Source organism: Trematomus bernacchii, unplaced genomic scaffold (genome assembly GCF_902827165.1).
Source record: "Trematomus bernacchii unplaced genomic scaffold, fTreBer1.1, whole genome shotgun sequence".
Lineage (NCBI taxonomy): Eukaryota > Metazoa > Chordata > Actinopteri > Perciformes > Nototheniidae > Trematomus > Trematomus bernacchii.
Genome location: NW_022987652.1, coordinates 40,999 through 54,753, shown reverse-complemented (window position 1 = coordinate 54,753; position 13,755 = coordinate 40,999). Strand labels below are relative to the sequence as shown.

The 13,755-nt window shown below is 41.5% G+C and overlaps 1 protein-coding gene across 1 annotated transcript in view; it reads right to left on the bottom strand.

The window, feature by feature from the left end:
* si:dkey-191m6.4 (rho GTPase-activating protein 22) overlaps positions 1 to 13,755 on the bottom strand; it is a 48,257-nt gene that overhangs the window by 2,841 nt on the left and 31,661 nt on the right. The window contains exons 4-9 of the mRNA XM_034134820.1: positions 7,771 to 7,899; positions 2,732 to 2,939; positions 2,462 to 2,594; positions 2,037 to 2,110; positions 1,832 to 1,953; positions 389 to 1,439 (exon numbers count right to left, since the gene is read on the bottom strand). Of these exons, the coding sequence (XP_033990711.1) occupies positions 389 to 1,439; positions 1,832 to 1,953; positions 2,037 to 2,110; positions 2,462 to 2,594; positions 2,732 to 2,939; positions 7,771 to 7,899 (1,717 nt within the window). The remainder of the gene's footprint in view (positions 1 to 388; positions 1,440 to 1,831; positions 1,954 to 2,036; positions 2,111 to 2,461; positions 2,595 to 2,731; positions 2,940 to 7,770; positions 7,900 to 13,755) is intronic.

The window sequence follows — 13,755 nt, the reverse complement described above, 5'->3', positions numbered from 1 at the left end:
CCTCGTATAAGTCTTCTGTTTCCTCAGATCGTCACATAGAAATGCAACCATTTGTACGTTTTAAATAACACTCACCTCAGATCGTACCTAACCATTTAGGTCATTTTAGTTTACCTTTGCTACCTTAAAGGAAACTCATTTGTGAAGCTAACTTTGGGACTCTTTCTGGACCTGTCTTTTCAAGTCCTGTATTAAAGCGAACATTTTCTATTTTTGGCTGACAAAACCTTTAGACTTTAGAGACATAAGCTTGGACTTGGGATTCGACAGGGATGGATTTTTTTCGCTATATATAACATATGGTTAGTGTGTTCCACTATGATGCCCAAATGTACTTATCATAAGCAAATCTACCCCCATGTGACAAAGTTCAGGAACCCAGACTTACTTTTGGATCCTGCCCTCGTATCCCGTCTTCTGTTTCCTCAGCTCGTCCTTCAGTCCCTCCACCAGCCCGCTGAGACTCAGGTTCATCCCGTCCCCGTCCTCGGACATGATGATGGACGGCACCCCGCTGGCCATGGCCGTGTTCCCGTTCTCGCTGCAGGCTCCGCTGCTGCTGCAGAGCTCCATGGCCTCGCAGCTGTCCTGCTCCGAGCCCGGGTCCGTGGTCATCCCCCCCCCTCCGTCCATCTCCCTCTGGCTCTCCGCCCACTCCCCTTTGTCCTCCCCACCTTCTTCGCCCGCCACTCCGCAGTTGTTGTGGTTGGGCGAGGGCTCACTCCCCGAGTCTGGGACGGAGATCTCGCAGGAGGAGGAGGACCAGGGTGTGCTGGCGACACTGGGAACGCTGCCCGTGCTGGAGGAGGAGGTGACGTTGTCGTAGGTGGACAGTCTTTGAGAGGAGCCCGTGGAGTCTCGATCTCTGGCCGATCTTTCTCCTGAGGAGGTGCGCCGGTGTCCCCTTAAAGAGGACAAACCATTCATGAGCCAGTTACCTCCACCTCCTCCTCCTCCTCCTCCACCACCACCTCCTCCTCCTCCTCCAGTGGAAGTGACACTTGGATCCGCCACAGAGGGGACGGGTTGTTTGCCTTGCGGTTGGGAACGAGGCGCCGAGGAGCTTTTAAAAGAGTACTTCCAGGAGGGTATGTTCTTTCCCTGTTTGCTCGGGCTGACCACCAGCTCTCCTTTCCCTGACGGAGACCCCAGCTTTGGTCCAGGGTTCAGGTTGGGGGTCTGCGTGGGGGTGAAGGCTGCTGCACACAGTTTGGCGTCCAGCGACGAGGCACTGCTGTGCAGCTCCTGTTCGGGGGGGTTGGACACCGGGCAGGTCTGCAGGTCCTCCTCTGAGATCCAGGCCCCCAGGCTGCGGTGCTGCTGCCCCACGACAGGGAGCTCTGATTGGGGCACAGTGAGCACCTCGGGGTCCCTCCCTGAGTAAAAGCGGTTGTGCTCCCTGATGAGGATCGTCATCAGGTGCTGGACCATAGACGTGCCTACAGGTCGGACAGAGGATATCAGAAATGTACAGCGGCAATATTTCAGTTGATCCTGCAGCTACAACAAATGTAGGTTATATAGTTGCAACATGGCTTATAAAATATATCTCTGTTAGGCTATAACAGTAGATAATATAACAGTATTTTTAGGCAATGATGACAGTTTCATATCTTCTCAAAAACAACAACTTATTGGGATTTAACCATTTCATACACTCGTGAATTCTTTAGTAAAGTTATTTGTATTTTAAGAAACACAGCTCATATAAGACATTTAGGGTGCTCTTACTTTTGAAATTCCACGTGGAAATGTCCTGATATTGATAGGAAAGTTAGCTCATATATGCTAACAATACCTTAGTCTTGTTAGCAGTGAACGTGGTTCTTACCTTCCATGATGGTGAGCGGGTCCTCCATCTTGGGTCGGAGGATATTTGGTCCGAATACTGTGGCCAGGTTTTGGACCCCCATCTTGTTTTCACCGCAGTGAGACTGGACCTCATCGAGGAATCTGAGCAGAGAACGCCACAAGTTAAAAGATGGAAACAGACATTGTTCTAAAAAACTGACAACATTATGAGATAAAATACTTACTTGCATATGTACGTGAGGAGATTGTAGTTGGGTAGAGGTAGAGTGTTCACCTGTCTTCCCAGCTCCTGGACCCCCTGGGAGAAGATTGAACAATTGTCAGACACACACACACACACACGCACACACACACACACACACACCACACACACACACCAACACACAACATACACACAACACACACACACACACACACACACACACACACACACACACACACACACACACACACACACACACACACACACACACACACACACACACACACACACACACACACACACACACACACACACACACACACACACACACACACACACACAAGCACACACACACACACCACACACACACACACCACACACACACACACACACACACACACACACACACACCACACACACACACACACACACACACACAGGACTTACCTCCTCCTCATCTTTGGCCAGAAGCTGTGCACAGGTCAGAAAGTCTTCGTATTTGGAGAAGGGAATGACGGGTTCAGGCAGCTCTCGCAGGTACAGCTTCAGCAGCGACGCCACCGTGTGGACGTCTGTGTTACTGCGAATAATTATATAGAGAGAAAGGTGTTTACTTCTATCATTTGTGAAGGGGGATTTTTTTATTAAAAAACAAAAAAACACTGACATATTCAGAGTTATATTAAAGCTAATAGCAGTATACTCTTCTCTCTCTACCTGTCGAACAGAGGCTTGTCTCCGCAGTCGAAGGCCTCCTGCAGCTCCTTCACCAGGTTGGCCTGCCCTGGCATCCTGAACAGACCCTCCTCATCCAGACCCCTCTCCCTGATGAAGTCCACGCACTGCTCCACCAGCAGGGGGGCCAGCCGGGGGCCGAACTTCTTCTCATACTGCACCGTGTCCTCCAGACGCTGGCCAAATATCCCTGTGGACAGACGGAGGAAACTTGGAGCTTATTGTTTGGGCTTTAGGTCCGTCAGAGAGGAGGATACACTGGACGGTGAAGCTTACATCTAAAAGAGGAATCTCCAAATATGACTTGATATCTTTGACGTTTGCAGAGAAGAAGTACTCATATATTTTAGTTTAGTTAAAAGTACATTATTAGCATCAAATTATAATTTAAAAAAAGTAATTGACTAACTATGCATCAATTTATATTCCTCGAATTAACCTAAACTTTGCCTGTTTTAAAAAATATTTGTAGCTTTGTCCCTCACTTGAGACCATTTTGCTTTGTTGATGTCAAGTTATGATTTTGCCTCTGTTGGAGAAAATACAAGGTGTGACTTTGCAGCTGCCTCTTCGTAGATAGGAGAAGGCAGGGCATAATTCATGTTGTTGATACCAACGAGAGCACACACACTTTGTCTCCTCTCCTCTTTGAGGGGCAAAGGGCAACACTGCCTTTCCAGAGATGTCCCGACACCTTCCCGACACCTGATGACGCCAAACCGATTTACGACACTGTTTGGTACCTTCAGAGAGGAGGGTACACTGGACTGTTGTGAAGCTTTGAACAGAAAGAGGTATCCTAAAATCATACAGTAGTTTCTATTTTGGACGTATGCAGAAGTGGACGAAAACTCATATCTCTTTCTTTTAAGTAAGCAGAAAAGTATCATCATCAAAATTGAAAAGTTGAAAAGTACCAAAAGAAATATGACTTGTTATGCACAGCGACACATTTCGGAAAAAGATAAATGATATCGATTGATGGATTTTATATAAATGAATGCAAAAATGTCTTAATCACTTTGAAGATTATAAGGAAAGCCTCCTGTGGCTGAATCAGTTTACTTATATTATGTCAAAAAAAGTCCTAGTACAGTTATGTTGATAAAAGTCATATTATAGTATGTTGAACGATTGGGAAAAAAGTCTTATATTAGGCTTTTAATTGTACTTTCTACCGTTTTCAGATCAGATCAAGACATGTTTCATATCGAGCCATTTGCTCATATTTGCCCTTTGTGCAAATACAAGCTATTTTCCTGGTTTGCAACCACAGAAAAACATTTGGGATATTTTAGACAACACTGAAAAATAATCATGTTTGTCTAAGTTTGTCTTGTTTAAGTATATCAGAACAACCTTTTAAAAACTCAAGCAGAAGGGTTTAAAGATTAGAAAAATGTCTGCCTTCTTTATTCTAATTGTCTGCTGTCTGCTGATTGTTACCTGTGGTCAGGCTGCAGCAGTCGCAGCTGGCCGACAGCTCGCAGTAATCGTAATAAGTGACGGAGCAGGAGCTGCACAGCCTCTCGTTATACATCCCAAAGCCACATTTCACCAGGTTGATCCAGTCCGGCTCAGGCATTTGTCTCCACTGATGGATTAATCCCACATTTACCATACGCTACGATATTTACAAACTCCCGTACAGCGGCAGCGAGCTTCAGCTGAGGAAAGCGACTCAGAGGAAGCACAGCTGACGGGGGTCAGAGTGTGTGTTGCTGTTAACGACGGGCTATATGTTAGCGACACGTCTATTCTGGACCGAGAGCCGTGAGACAGACACACCCCACCCCGCCACCACCCCCTTTAATGTGACTGGAAATATGAGACCACCAGAGTGAGGTAACCCAGCGGATATCACCTTATATATATATATAAAACTGTGAAACACCTGAACTAAGACTGTGAAACACCTGAACTTTTGAAAGGACATCCATAACATTCATCTGTTTGCAACTTATATCAATATTCCAATTACTAGACTATTCTGCACCTTCTATTATATTATATTTTATTGTATTTACCTGTGCTATTTTATCCGTTTATTGTGTTGCATTGTTGGAGGAGCCTGAGACCTAAGATGTTCATTGTCATAACTACACTGTAGCTATGTACACATGACAATAAAAGCCTTGAACCCTTGATATATTGGTGTTTCTGACTGAAAGGAAAAGCCTCTTTCTGGCAGTAAGAGAACAAATCTGATGAACACTTTGCCCTTCTGGAAATAATCAAAAATAATGAGAAATGTTCCCTGAAATAATGACTTACTGTATGTAAATAATACAAGACTTGCTCTGAATAATTAATCAATAACTCAAAAATAATGAGAAGTGTATAAATAATGACTTTCATAGGTTATATATTTTCAAAGTCAATTTTTTTCTTAGATAGTAATTAATTATTTATAGAAGGTTTCTCATTATTTTGGGATAGTAGGTCATGACTTTGAGAAACGTAGATATAATACAATAATTATAGATTGAAGATGATTTCAAAAACCACATTTGATATATTTAGCGTTGTTTCTGTTTTATATAAAAGCCAGGGACTTCAAATGAATGCAGCATTGTATTTATACACTTTTTAGAAAATCATCTAACCATACATTGAATGTGCTTTAAAGGGGCTAACAAGCTCAAATGCAATAGCAGTGTAACAGTTAATAAATGCAACACATTGTAATATAAACATCCTGCTTATTTTTTATGAAAATACGACATATCGTAAGTGTACACCTTTTAAAGTAGAAGCATTTGTTTTATGTAATTGCTGTACATCACTCGGCAGAACGTAATACATGTTTTCAATCAAACAAATGAAATACAAATCATTAGCTCTAGTAGTTGGCAGCGCTGCCAACAGGGTTTGAACCTGTCAGATTAAAAGTGCAGATTTATATCCATACACTGCATCACTGCTCTGTTATCTCCATTTATCCCCCTATGAATATAGCGCTCCTTTGTAACCCGACCCCACGCTGTTCAGCTGCTCACGTCCCACTTCACACCCAGACAGCCTCGCTATATTTCTGGCCTCCCGTCAAGTACACTAGTTAGAGCGTCGGAGCAGACAGGGTGAGAACTAACCGCACACCCTGCTGCGAAGAGAGGGAATTATACTTTTAAACGAGGCAGGAAACCCTCCGTTTGATTCAAAAAGTGCATCCAGTGCATCGATGCTCTGCTGTGATCTATTACTCATTCAACTCAAATCAAACACGAAGCATCTACTTGGGAGTTTCTGTGAGTGATTGACAGCTAACTGTGATCACATTTCCCTCAGGTACACCAGGAATAGAGAGGGTGAGAATTAACTGCAGGCTGAAGACATGAGACACAGTAGGGAGGTGATACTCTGCAAGCGTGGGGTTAAGTTTGTAACTTATACACAGTGTAAAGGCACCAAAGTGTCATCTTTGAAAAGTGCCAGCAGGGTAGAAAGGAAATGAGGACTTCCTTTTTTAAGGGCTTTTTTTTGTTGCTATTAATTGGCATGTCAATATACTTTACAACTTCTGTTTTTCCCTTGAGTACTTTCCCACAGAAGGCCAATATGTCCTGGAAAAAAGCAACTTTTCTTTGTAAAAAAGTAATGTCGAAAATGCCAAAACAAATGTCAAAGTAAAGTACGCAAGAAATGTGATATTTTGAAAAAGTAATAGTGTAGTATGTAGGACACTTTCCTGCAGCGGTGGGACTGTAGCACCACGGCCCCTGGTAGACCACCACACCAGATGGGACATCAACACAGACTATTTACTGTTTTGCAATAAAAACTGATGTGCAATGTTTCATATTTTCCACTTTTTTCTAACTGGCTTCTACTGTTTTCATGCACTATTGTATCAACATATATTTTTACTTCTGGTTGCTTTTTCATTATTCATTCATTCAGATGTATGTGTTCACTATCTTGTATGAGGTTGCTATTTAATTAACCCTTAGCATAAGTGGGTCTTTTTTGACCCGGTGAGGTGGTTTTCTTGAAGTATCTTTGTAATTACATTTTTGTTATCATTTCATATTCCAGCTATTCCTCAAAAAACATGTTTTGGATATCATGCCATTCACATTTTAAATTGACATTTTATACATTTTAAGAAATTGTAGTTTTTGTATTTCTACCCCAAGCTTCCATAAGTGGGTCAAAAATGACCCGCATGCATTTCCTATGGGATCATATGGGAACCTTTGATTCTTATCACCTGTTGCTGTCAGGAATACATTCACTGTAGACCACACAGACGACAACACAAGTGACACCTCTCAGGAAGATTATTTTACACAGCAAGATCTGATACCTGTCAGTATAATAATAATAATAATACTACATTATATTTGTACAGTATAGGGCTTTTCAAAGACTCAAAATCGCTTTACAATATAAGGAAAGGTTAGGGTGGGGGGTATAGGACTATCAAACTTGATCAACCGGCATGGATTGATGGGGGGGGGGGGCTATGAGTAGACAAGAGGAGAAGAGATGAGTTTTGAAAAGGGACTGGAATACTGTGAGGGTCTCAGAATAGCGGAGATCTTTGCATCAATATGTTCAAAATGTTTTTTTTCAAAATGTAAAAAAAATGTCTAAAATTATAAATAGTGAAAAATTAAATATTAAATATTTCTAGTGTGAACCAAAATATAATACTAAATATTATACAAGTGATTTTTCTTAACCAAAATGACAAAAATGGCATAAAAACACATATTATTCTAATACGGGTCCTTTTTGACCCACTTGTGGAAGAGTGTAGGGTCCAGTCACCCTAAGGGCATCTAAGGGTTCTACCTTTGATGTGTTTTATTTTATTAACGTGCGCTTGCCTCTTATCATATCGAAAATATAATTGAAAAGCCATGCTACAGTCAATCTTAAAAAAGTCATAAAAAGTCATAGTCGAAAAATATCACAAAAATGGTCACAGTCCCGTTTGAGGTCAAAGACATTCAAGAATGTAAATGTGTGTTTGTAAAGCGATGTGTTTCTAGTGTCAGTCCAAAGCTCTGCTCTACCTCCTCCAAACGGCGCCCAGATGACGCGTCGGATGGCCTTCACCCAGTCGTCCATGTCAGTCTGAGAGTTGGCCATCAGCAGGAAGGACTCATGGCTGACGGGGGTCCGCTCCTTCTCTCCCGTTCCTCCTGCAGGGACACGTTAGATTCGATTAGATTTAATAGGGGGAAATTCATTTTCACACAGACAACAACAGATGGTGACACACATGGCAGTTACATTTCGCTAGTAGTTAAGGCAGAAATGGCTTTCTGATCCAAGCTTTCTGATCCAAGCTTTCTGATCCACATGAAGGGGAGGAAGAGAGCAGGGATTTACAGAACAGTGGCTTTTATCCTGAAACTAACCCAGTGGTATTTTGACTAATAGACGAATGAGAATTCTGAACCGAACGCAAGAGTCTCTGTTTCTGTTTGTCACAATCACAATCCTGCAGTCACATGAAAACAGGGGCAGATTGTTTTTTTAAAAGACACATATTGAGGGTTTCAAACATCTAGAATACCCTAAAACTAAAACAAGTGTGGACGTAGCTAGGGATGTCCCGATCAGGTTTTTTTGCTCCCGATCCGATTCCGATCATTTGATTTTGACAATCTGCCGATACCGATTTTTCCCGATCCGATCTTTATGCAATGCATTAAGAGAAAAAAAAGGTAACAGATCACGGCTGGTCATCCAACGCGATGAATTCAGCTATCTTGGCTGTTATTCTTTTGGCCTTTTCACTGTTCTGGGGCAGTTTCTCTTTCCTTTTAAAAGTCTCTGAAAGTGTCGGTTGTTTCAGTGCCGTTACCTGAGTGGCCGCTGTGTACTCGTCGTGTTGTTGGTGGTGTTTGTATTAGATTGGTCGTGTTGAACGTAGCTCTGTTCTTTCCACCACGCGGAACCTCCGCCTTGCAAACATTGCATCTGGCTGTTACACTGCCTTCGCTTTCAATTTTATAATACTTCCAAACTCCTGACATTTATGACTTTAAGACATGAACATGGTCATTTTTGTTTTGTAACATTAAATAAAATAATAAAAATATTTTATAAAAAAAAAAAAAAAATTCCCGATCCCCGATTTTTTTCTCCCGATTCCGATCTTTTGAAAATCACGTGATCGGCTCCAATCCCCGATCACGTGATCGGATCGGGACATCTCTAGACGTAGCAATAGTGTAGCCAAAAAGTAGATTTTTCAATGTCTACTAGTGCACGAATGATAAGAAATATAATGTTGTACTAATTTAAATATCACTATCAAACTTCTCCGGTTGAATACTTTACTTACATGTTATATTTTGACTGGGTTTACATCAAACTAACCAACATGACACTCCAAAATATTGGCATTTGGGGTTCAGTATCTTGAAAGACGAGGGCTTGAACCGACAACCTTCAGATATATAGATCAGAATCAGATTCAGAATCAGAATACCTTTATTTGGGGACATTTGCATTTGTTACAGCAAGAAAAGAGCAAAAGACAGCTTAATATGAACCAAGAAGCACGCATACAAAATTAAACGCTCTGAGCCGTGACCACATTGCGCCATATTAGTCCTGATTCAATATGAAAATGATGCATTATCTAGCAAGAAATCTACAGATACAAGAGACAAGGTTAGTCAAATAAACACCTAATTGTGTATTTTCGATGTTCCAATACTTGAAAGAAGATTAGCAAAATAGCCAAATGTCTCAAAACTGAAGAGTGCATTAAAACAATGCAATGTTTACGTTTTTAAAAAATCAGAAAGACTGACTGTTTATTAGTTATCTTTGAACAAAACAGGGAATCAAGTGGGTTTCACATCGATTCAAACCAGTGTGCTATGAACACTTCTCACCACTAGATGGCACACATGTCTCATTCTCTATTTCTGAACTCCTTCGTCCTGTAAATATGGCCGCAGTTCATATTTCATTTAAGGCATTTACCCGGCGATCGAGAGCTGCTTTTACTTAGTACCGAGGTAGTTTTTATTAGTTGAACCTCATAACCATAAGTGAGGCACGCAGAGATCACAGCTGCTTCACAACATGAAACACAAGTGAGAAACACGATCAGCTGCTGCGTAAAAACACACATTAACACCAGGCTGCACATATATCTAATAATCCTCACCGCGACACATTTATCCATTTCCTCCTGTCGCACATTTAAATAACCCGCAGAATATGTCATCTGTTCCCCGTGTGTGTGAGGCTCTGTGAGCCATTAGTGTCGGGGGTGTTGTTTCCAGTCATTTAGCTGCGAGGGGGGGAACCCAAATATAATCAGCAGTGCCATAAAGCTAAGAGCCATTGTCACCCAGCTTTGCAAACTCACACCGTCATGATGAACAACACTGAGGTCTGTGTACAGATGTGGCTCCAGGGGTCGTGGAGTACTAAACTGAGGATTTCAGTTGATATGTCGCCCTCATTCACGCATAGTGTGTGTTATGTATGAATATGAGCAAAATGAGTGCTGCAATTGGCCCTCAGGAGAAGAAGCCAATTAAAAATACAGAGAGGACACTCAGACATTATCTAATACTTCCTCTTCAATGAATCAGGTCCTGATAAAACACACACACGCACGCACACACGCACACACACACAGACAGAGAGAGAGACACACACACACACACACACACACACACACACACACACACACACACACACACACACACACACACACACACACACATTTACACACATTACATATCTAATACTTCCTCTTCAATGATGCAGGTCCTGATCACTCACACACACACACACACACACACACACACACACACACACACACACACACACACACACACACGTATACATCACCTCAGGAGATATTACATTGACTTACATGCATTTCCTGGAGACTTATCCTAACCATAACACACACACACACACACACACACACACACACACACACACACACACACACACACACACACACACACACACACCACACACACACACACACACACACACACACACACACACACACACACACACACACACACACACACACACACACACACACACACACACACACACATTTAAAACTTCCCAGACTAAATAATGACGAGTACAAAGATCCTTTTTGAAAGCAATTAAGATCAAACTGACTGCAAGAAAGCGTTTCCTCTCCAAGTCATTTTAAATTCAACATTGCGATCATCAGACACAGGATGACATTTGAGTCGACAGAAATGTGAATGTTTACAGAGTGTGTGTGTAAAGCTCATAGCTTTTGAGTGTCTGACATTTAAGAACTGAAGCTATAACTCTTCAAAGCTTCAGTTTCTAAATGTCAGACTGAAGGCAGGTACGCAGTTGTTTGTGAGAGGAGAGTAGAAAGGGAACTCTTACAGTGCTGAAACGTCTTCCTATGTCATGGTGTGAGATTGTTAATCTTTCAATATGGGGACGAAGATAGCTGTACTCAACATGAGGAGAGAGTCAGGTAAACATGTTGGATCATCTTTAGGTTTGAAACATCTTCTCAAAGGGTCAGTGTGGGTCATTTCCCACGTTGTAGTGTTGTTATCAAGCTGGTTTGAATGCTATATTTGGGTTGAAACCCCTATTTTTTTGTAGATAGAAACATTATTATATAGCTATTGATTGCAAAATACAATGTGTGCCAAAAGGAAGTTACTCATGGATACTCACTTTAGTCAATGCAGAAATATTAAAAAGCCCAAGCAAAAACACAACAGATGGGAATTTGGGGTTCAGTATCTTGAAAGACAACCAACTTTGAGCTTGATTGTCTTTGACACAACTAGCTCCCACCAACATTATGGGTGTTTCTCAATGTCGAGGAAGGCTGCTCCAGAGCCACTATTTCAAGCATGCTACGTCATCGAGTGCCGCCGAAGGACTGTTCCAATCTCCAGCATACTTGGAATTCTACCGAGCCCGGCGTACTTCGTAGCGAGAAATTTCGAGGCTGCACATGTGTAGACTCCGCGGTCTTAAAATCCCCACAATGCTTTGCGCACGGACCAATTTCCCCAAATCTGTGGCGGAAAATGTAAGGCGGGGCCTCTCATATGACGCACACCTGCACACTTGCTCGCCTGTTCCACTCTTCGTTTTCCGAATGCCAGGAAGGATTCTTGCCTCGCTTCTGGAGCAAGTGACTCGGAAGACATGTGCTACCAAGCGTACTACTCGACATTGAGAAACACCCTATATCTACTGCTAGAGTGAAACACAGCACAGCAGAGACACTGAACCAGACAATAGGTAACTGTGAGCAGCTGACCTGTCATAACAACTACAGTAACTGCCAAGAAAAAGTCATTATTAGCTGCTTAAAACATATCTGTAAGTCACCAGATGTTATTACCAGTGGCGACTGGTCATTAGGGGCAGGTGGGGCACAGCCCCACCTAGTGTCAGCAGAAAGTATTACAAATAATGATTACAAAAATGCAAAAAAATAAATAAAAAAATATATAAAATATATTTTAAGATCATGTTTAATCATCTGATTCGTCTGTACATTGCTGTTTTAGTCTGTGTTCTTCTAATTAGTGTGTCTACAGTCACAGTGTGTGCCTATTGAGCTGTTTAGAGCCATGTGGGACAAAACCTGATTATGCCCCTTCCTCTCGCTGTGAAGTCAACGGTGACTGTAAAAACTTCACTGCGCATGCTCAGAGTATTTTGTAATGTAATGTGTGTGGCAAAAAAATAATGACCAGAGGGGCACGGAGCTACCATCCCCACCATACGTCATCTCAAATCATTCAGAGCTGATTGGCTGTAAGTACGTGTGCCGCGAAAAGTGTGGTGCTTGAAGAGGAGACGAGAGAGCTGCAGTGACGCGTCCTAAAACCAGGAAGTAAGCACAAAAAAGCAATGAGATTTCTCCAGAGGATTTTAGAAAATAGCTCGAAATAAGATCTGTGGGAAACGTACCTGTTAGATAAATGCACGTTTTGATTAGCCGGATAACATCCACATGTCTACCCTACTTTTATAATTTTTTTATCATAAATCTATGGATTAGATTTATGATAGACTTTTGAAACTACAAGAACATAAGGAGGACTTTTACAAAAAAGTAATAGAAATGTTTGTCCAGAAGGATAGGAAAATGGAGTTCATCTTCAAGTCAAGGTAAGACCGCCATTTTATTGAAAATGGGATCTTACTAAGAGAGAACAATTCAATATTTAAATGATAAAATTACATTTTTTGGGTATCCTTTTGTTGAACTGTCTGTTTAAAATTATTCGAAGCATCAGACAAAAAAAGCTTTTGAAAATAATATTATATTTTGGTTTAGGTCAAAATATAATATTTGTAAACCTGCCAGTGCCTCACCAGCCATGAACCTCACTGCACGTCACTGCAGAAGCTTATATATAGACATCTAAGTTTTTTGTGCCCCACCACTTTTGTACATATAAAAACGCCACTGGTTATTACCTCCACCAAGGAGTTACTGGTTTGTTTGTCAGCAGGATTTCAGAAAGACCATAACATGTAGTGCACGTTTGTTGCAAAGCCAAGGAAGAAACAGTACCATTTGGAGGAAATACAGTCATGATACTTGCGTTGCTTCTTAGATACCAAGATCAGTGTTGCAAAGGAATATATCATATATATCATGGGCAACAATTTATATACTTTCGCAATCTTGCAGAAGTTAAATCTTGGCACATAAAGTCACTCTGCTGTCTATCCGTCTTCCCGATTCATAACAAACCTAAAATACATCATCCTCTAAGAGTAGTTTCAGATTAAACGTGTAATCATCTCAATATATTCAAGGCTTTCATTGTCATGTGTACATAGCTACAGTGTAGATATATCAATGAAAATCTTAGGTCACAGGCTCCTCCAACGGGGCAACACAATACAACAGATACAATAGTTAAAATAGTGCAAGGAGAGTCTATATACAAGTAATTGGAATATGTATATAGACTCTCCTTGCATATAATCTTTCTTGCAAATAAGCATTAGCTAAAAGAAGGCAGGAGGACTATGCA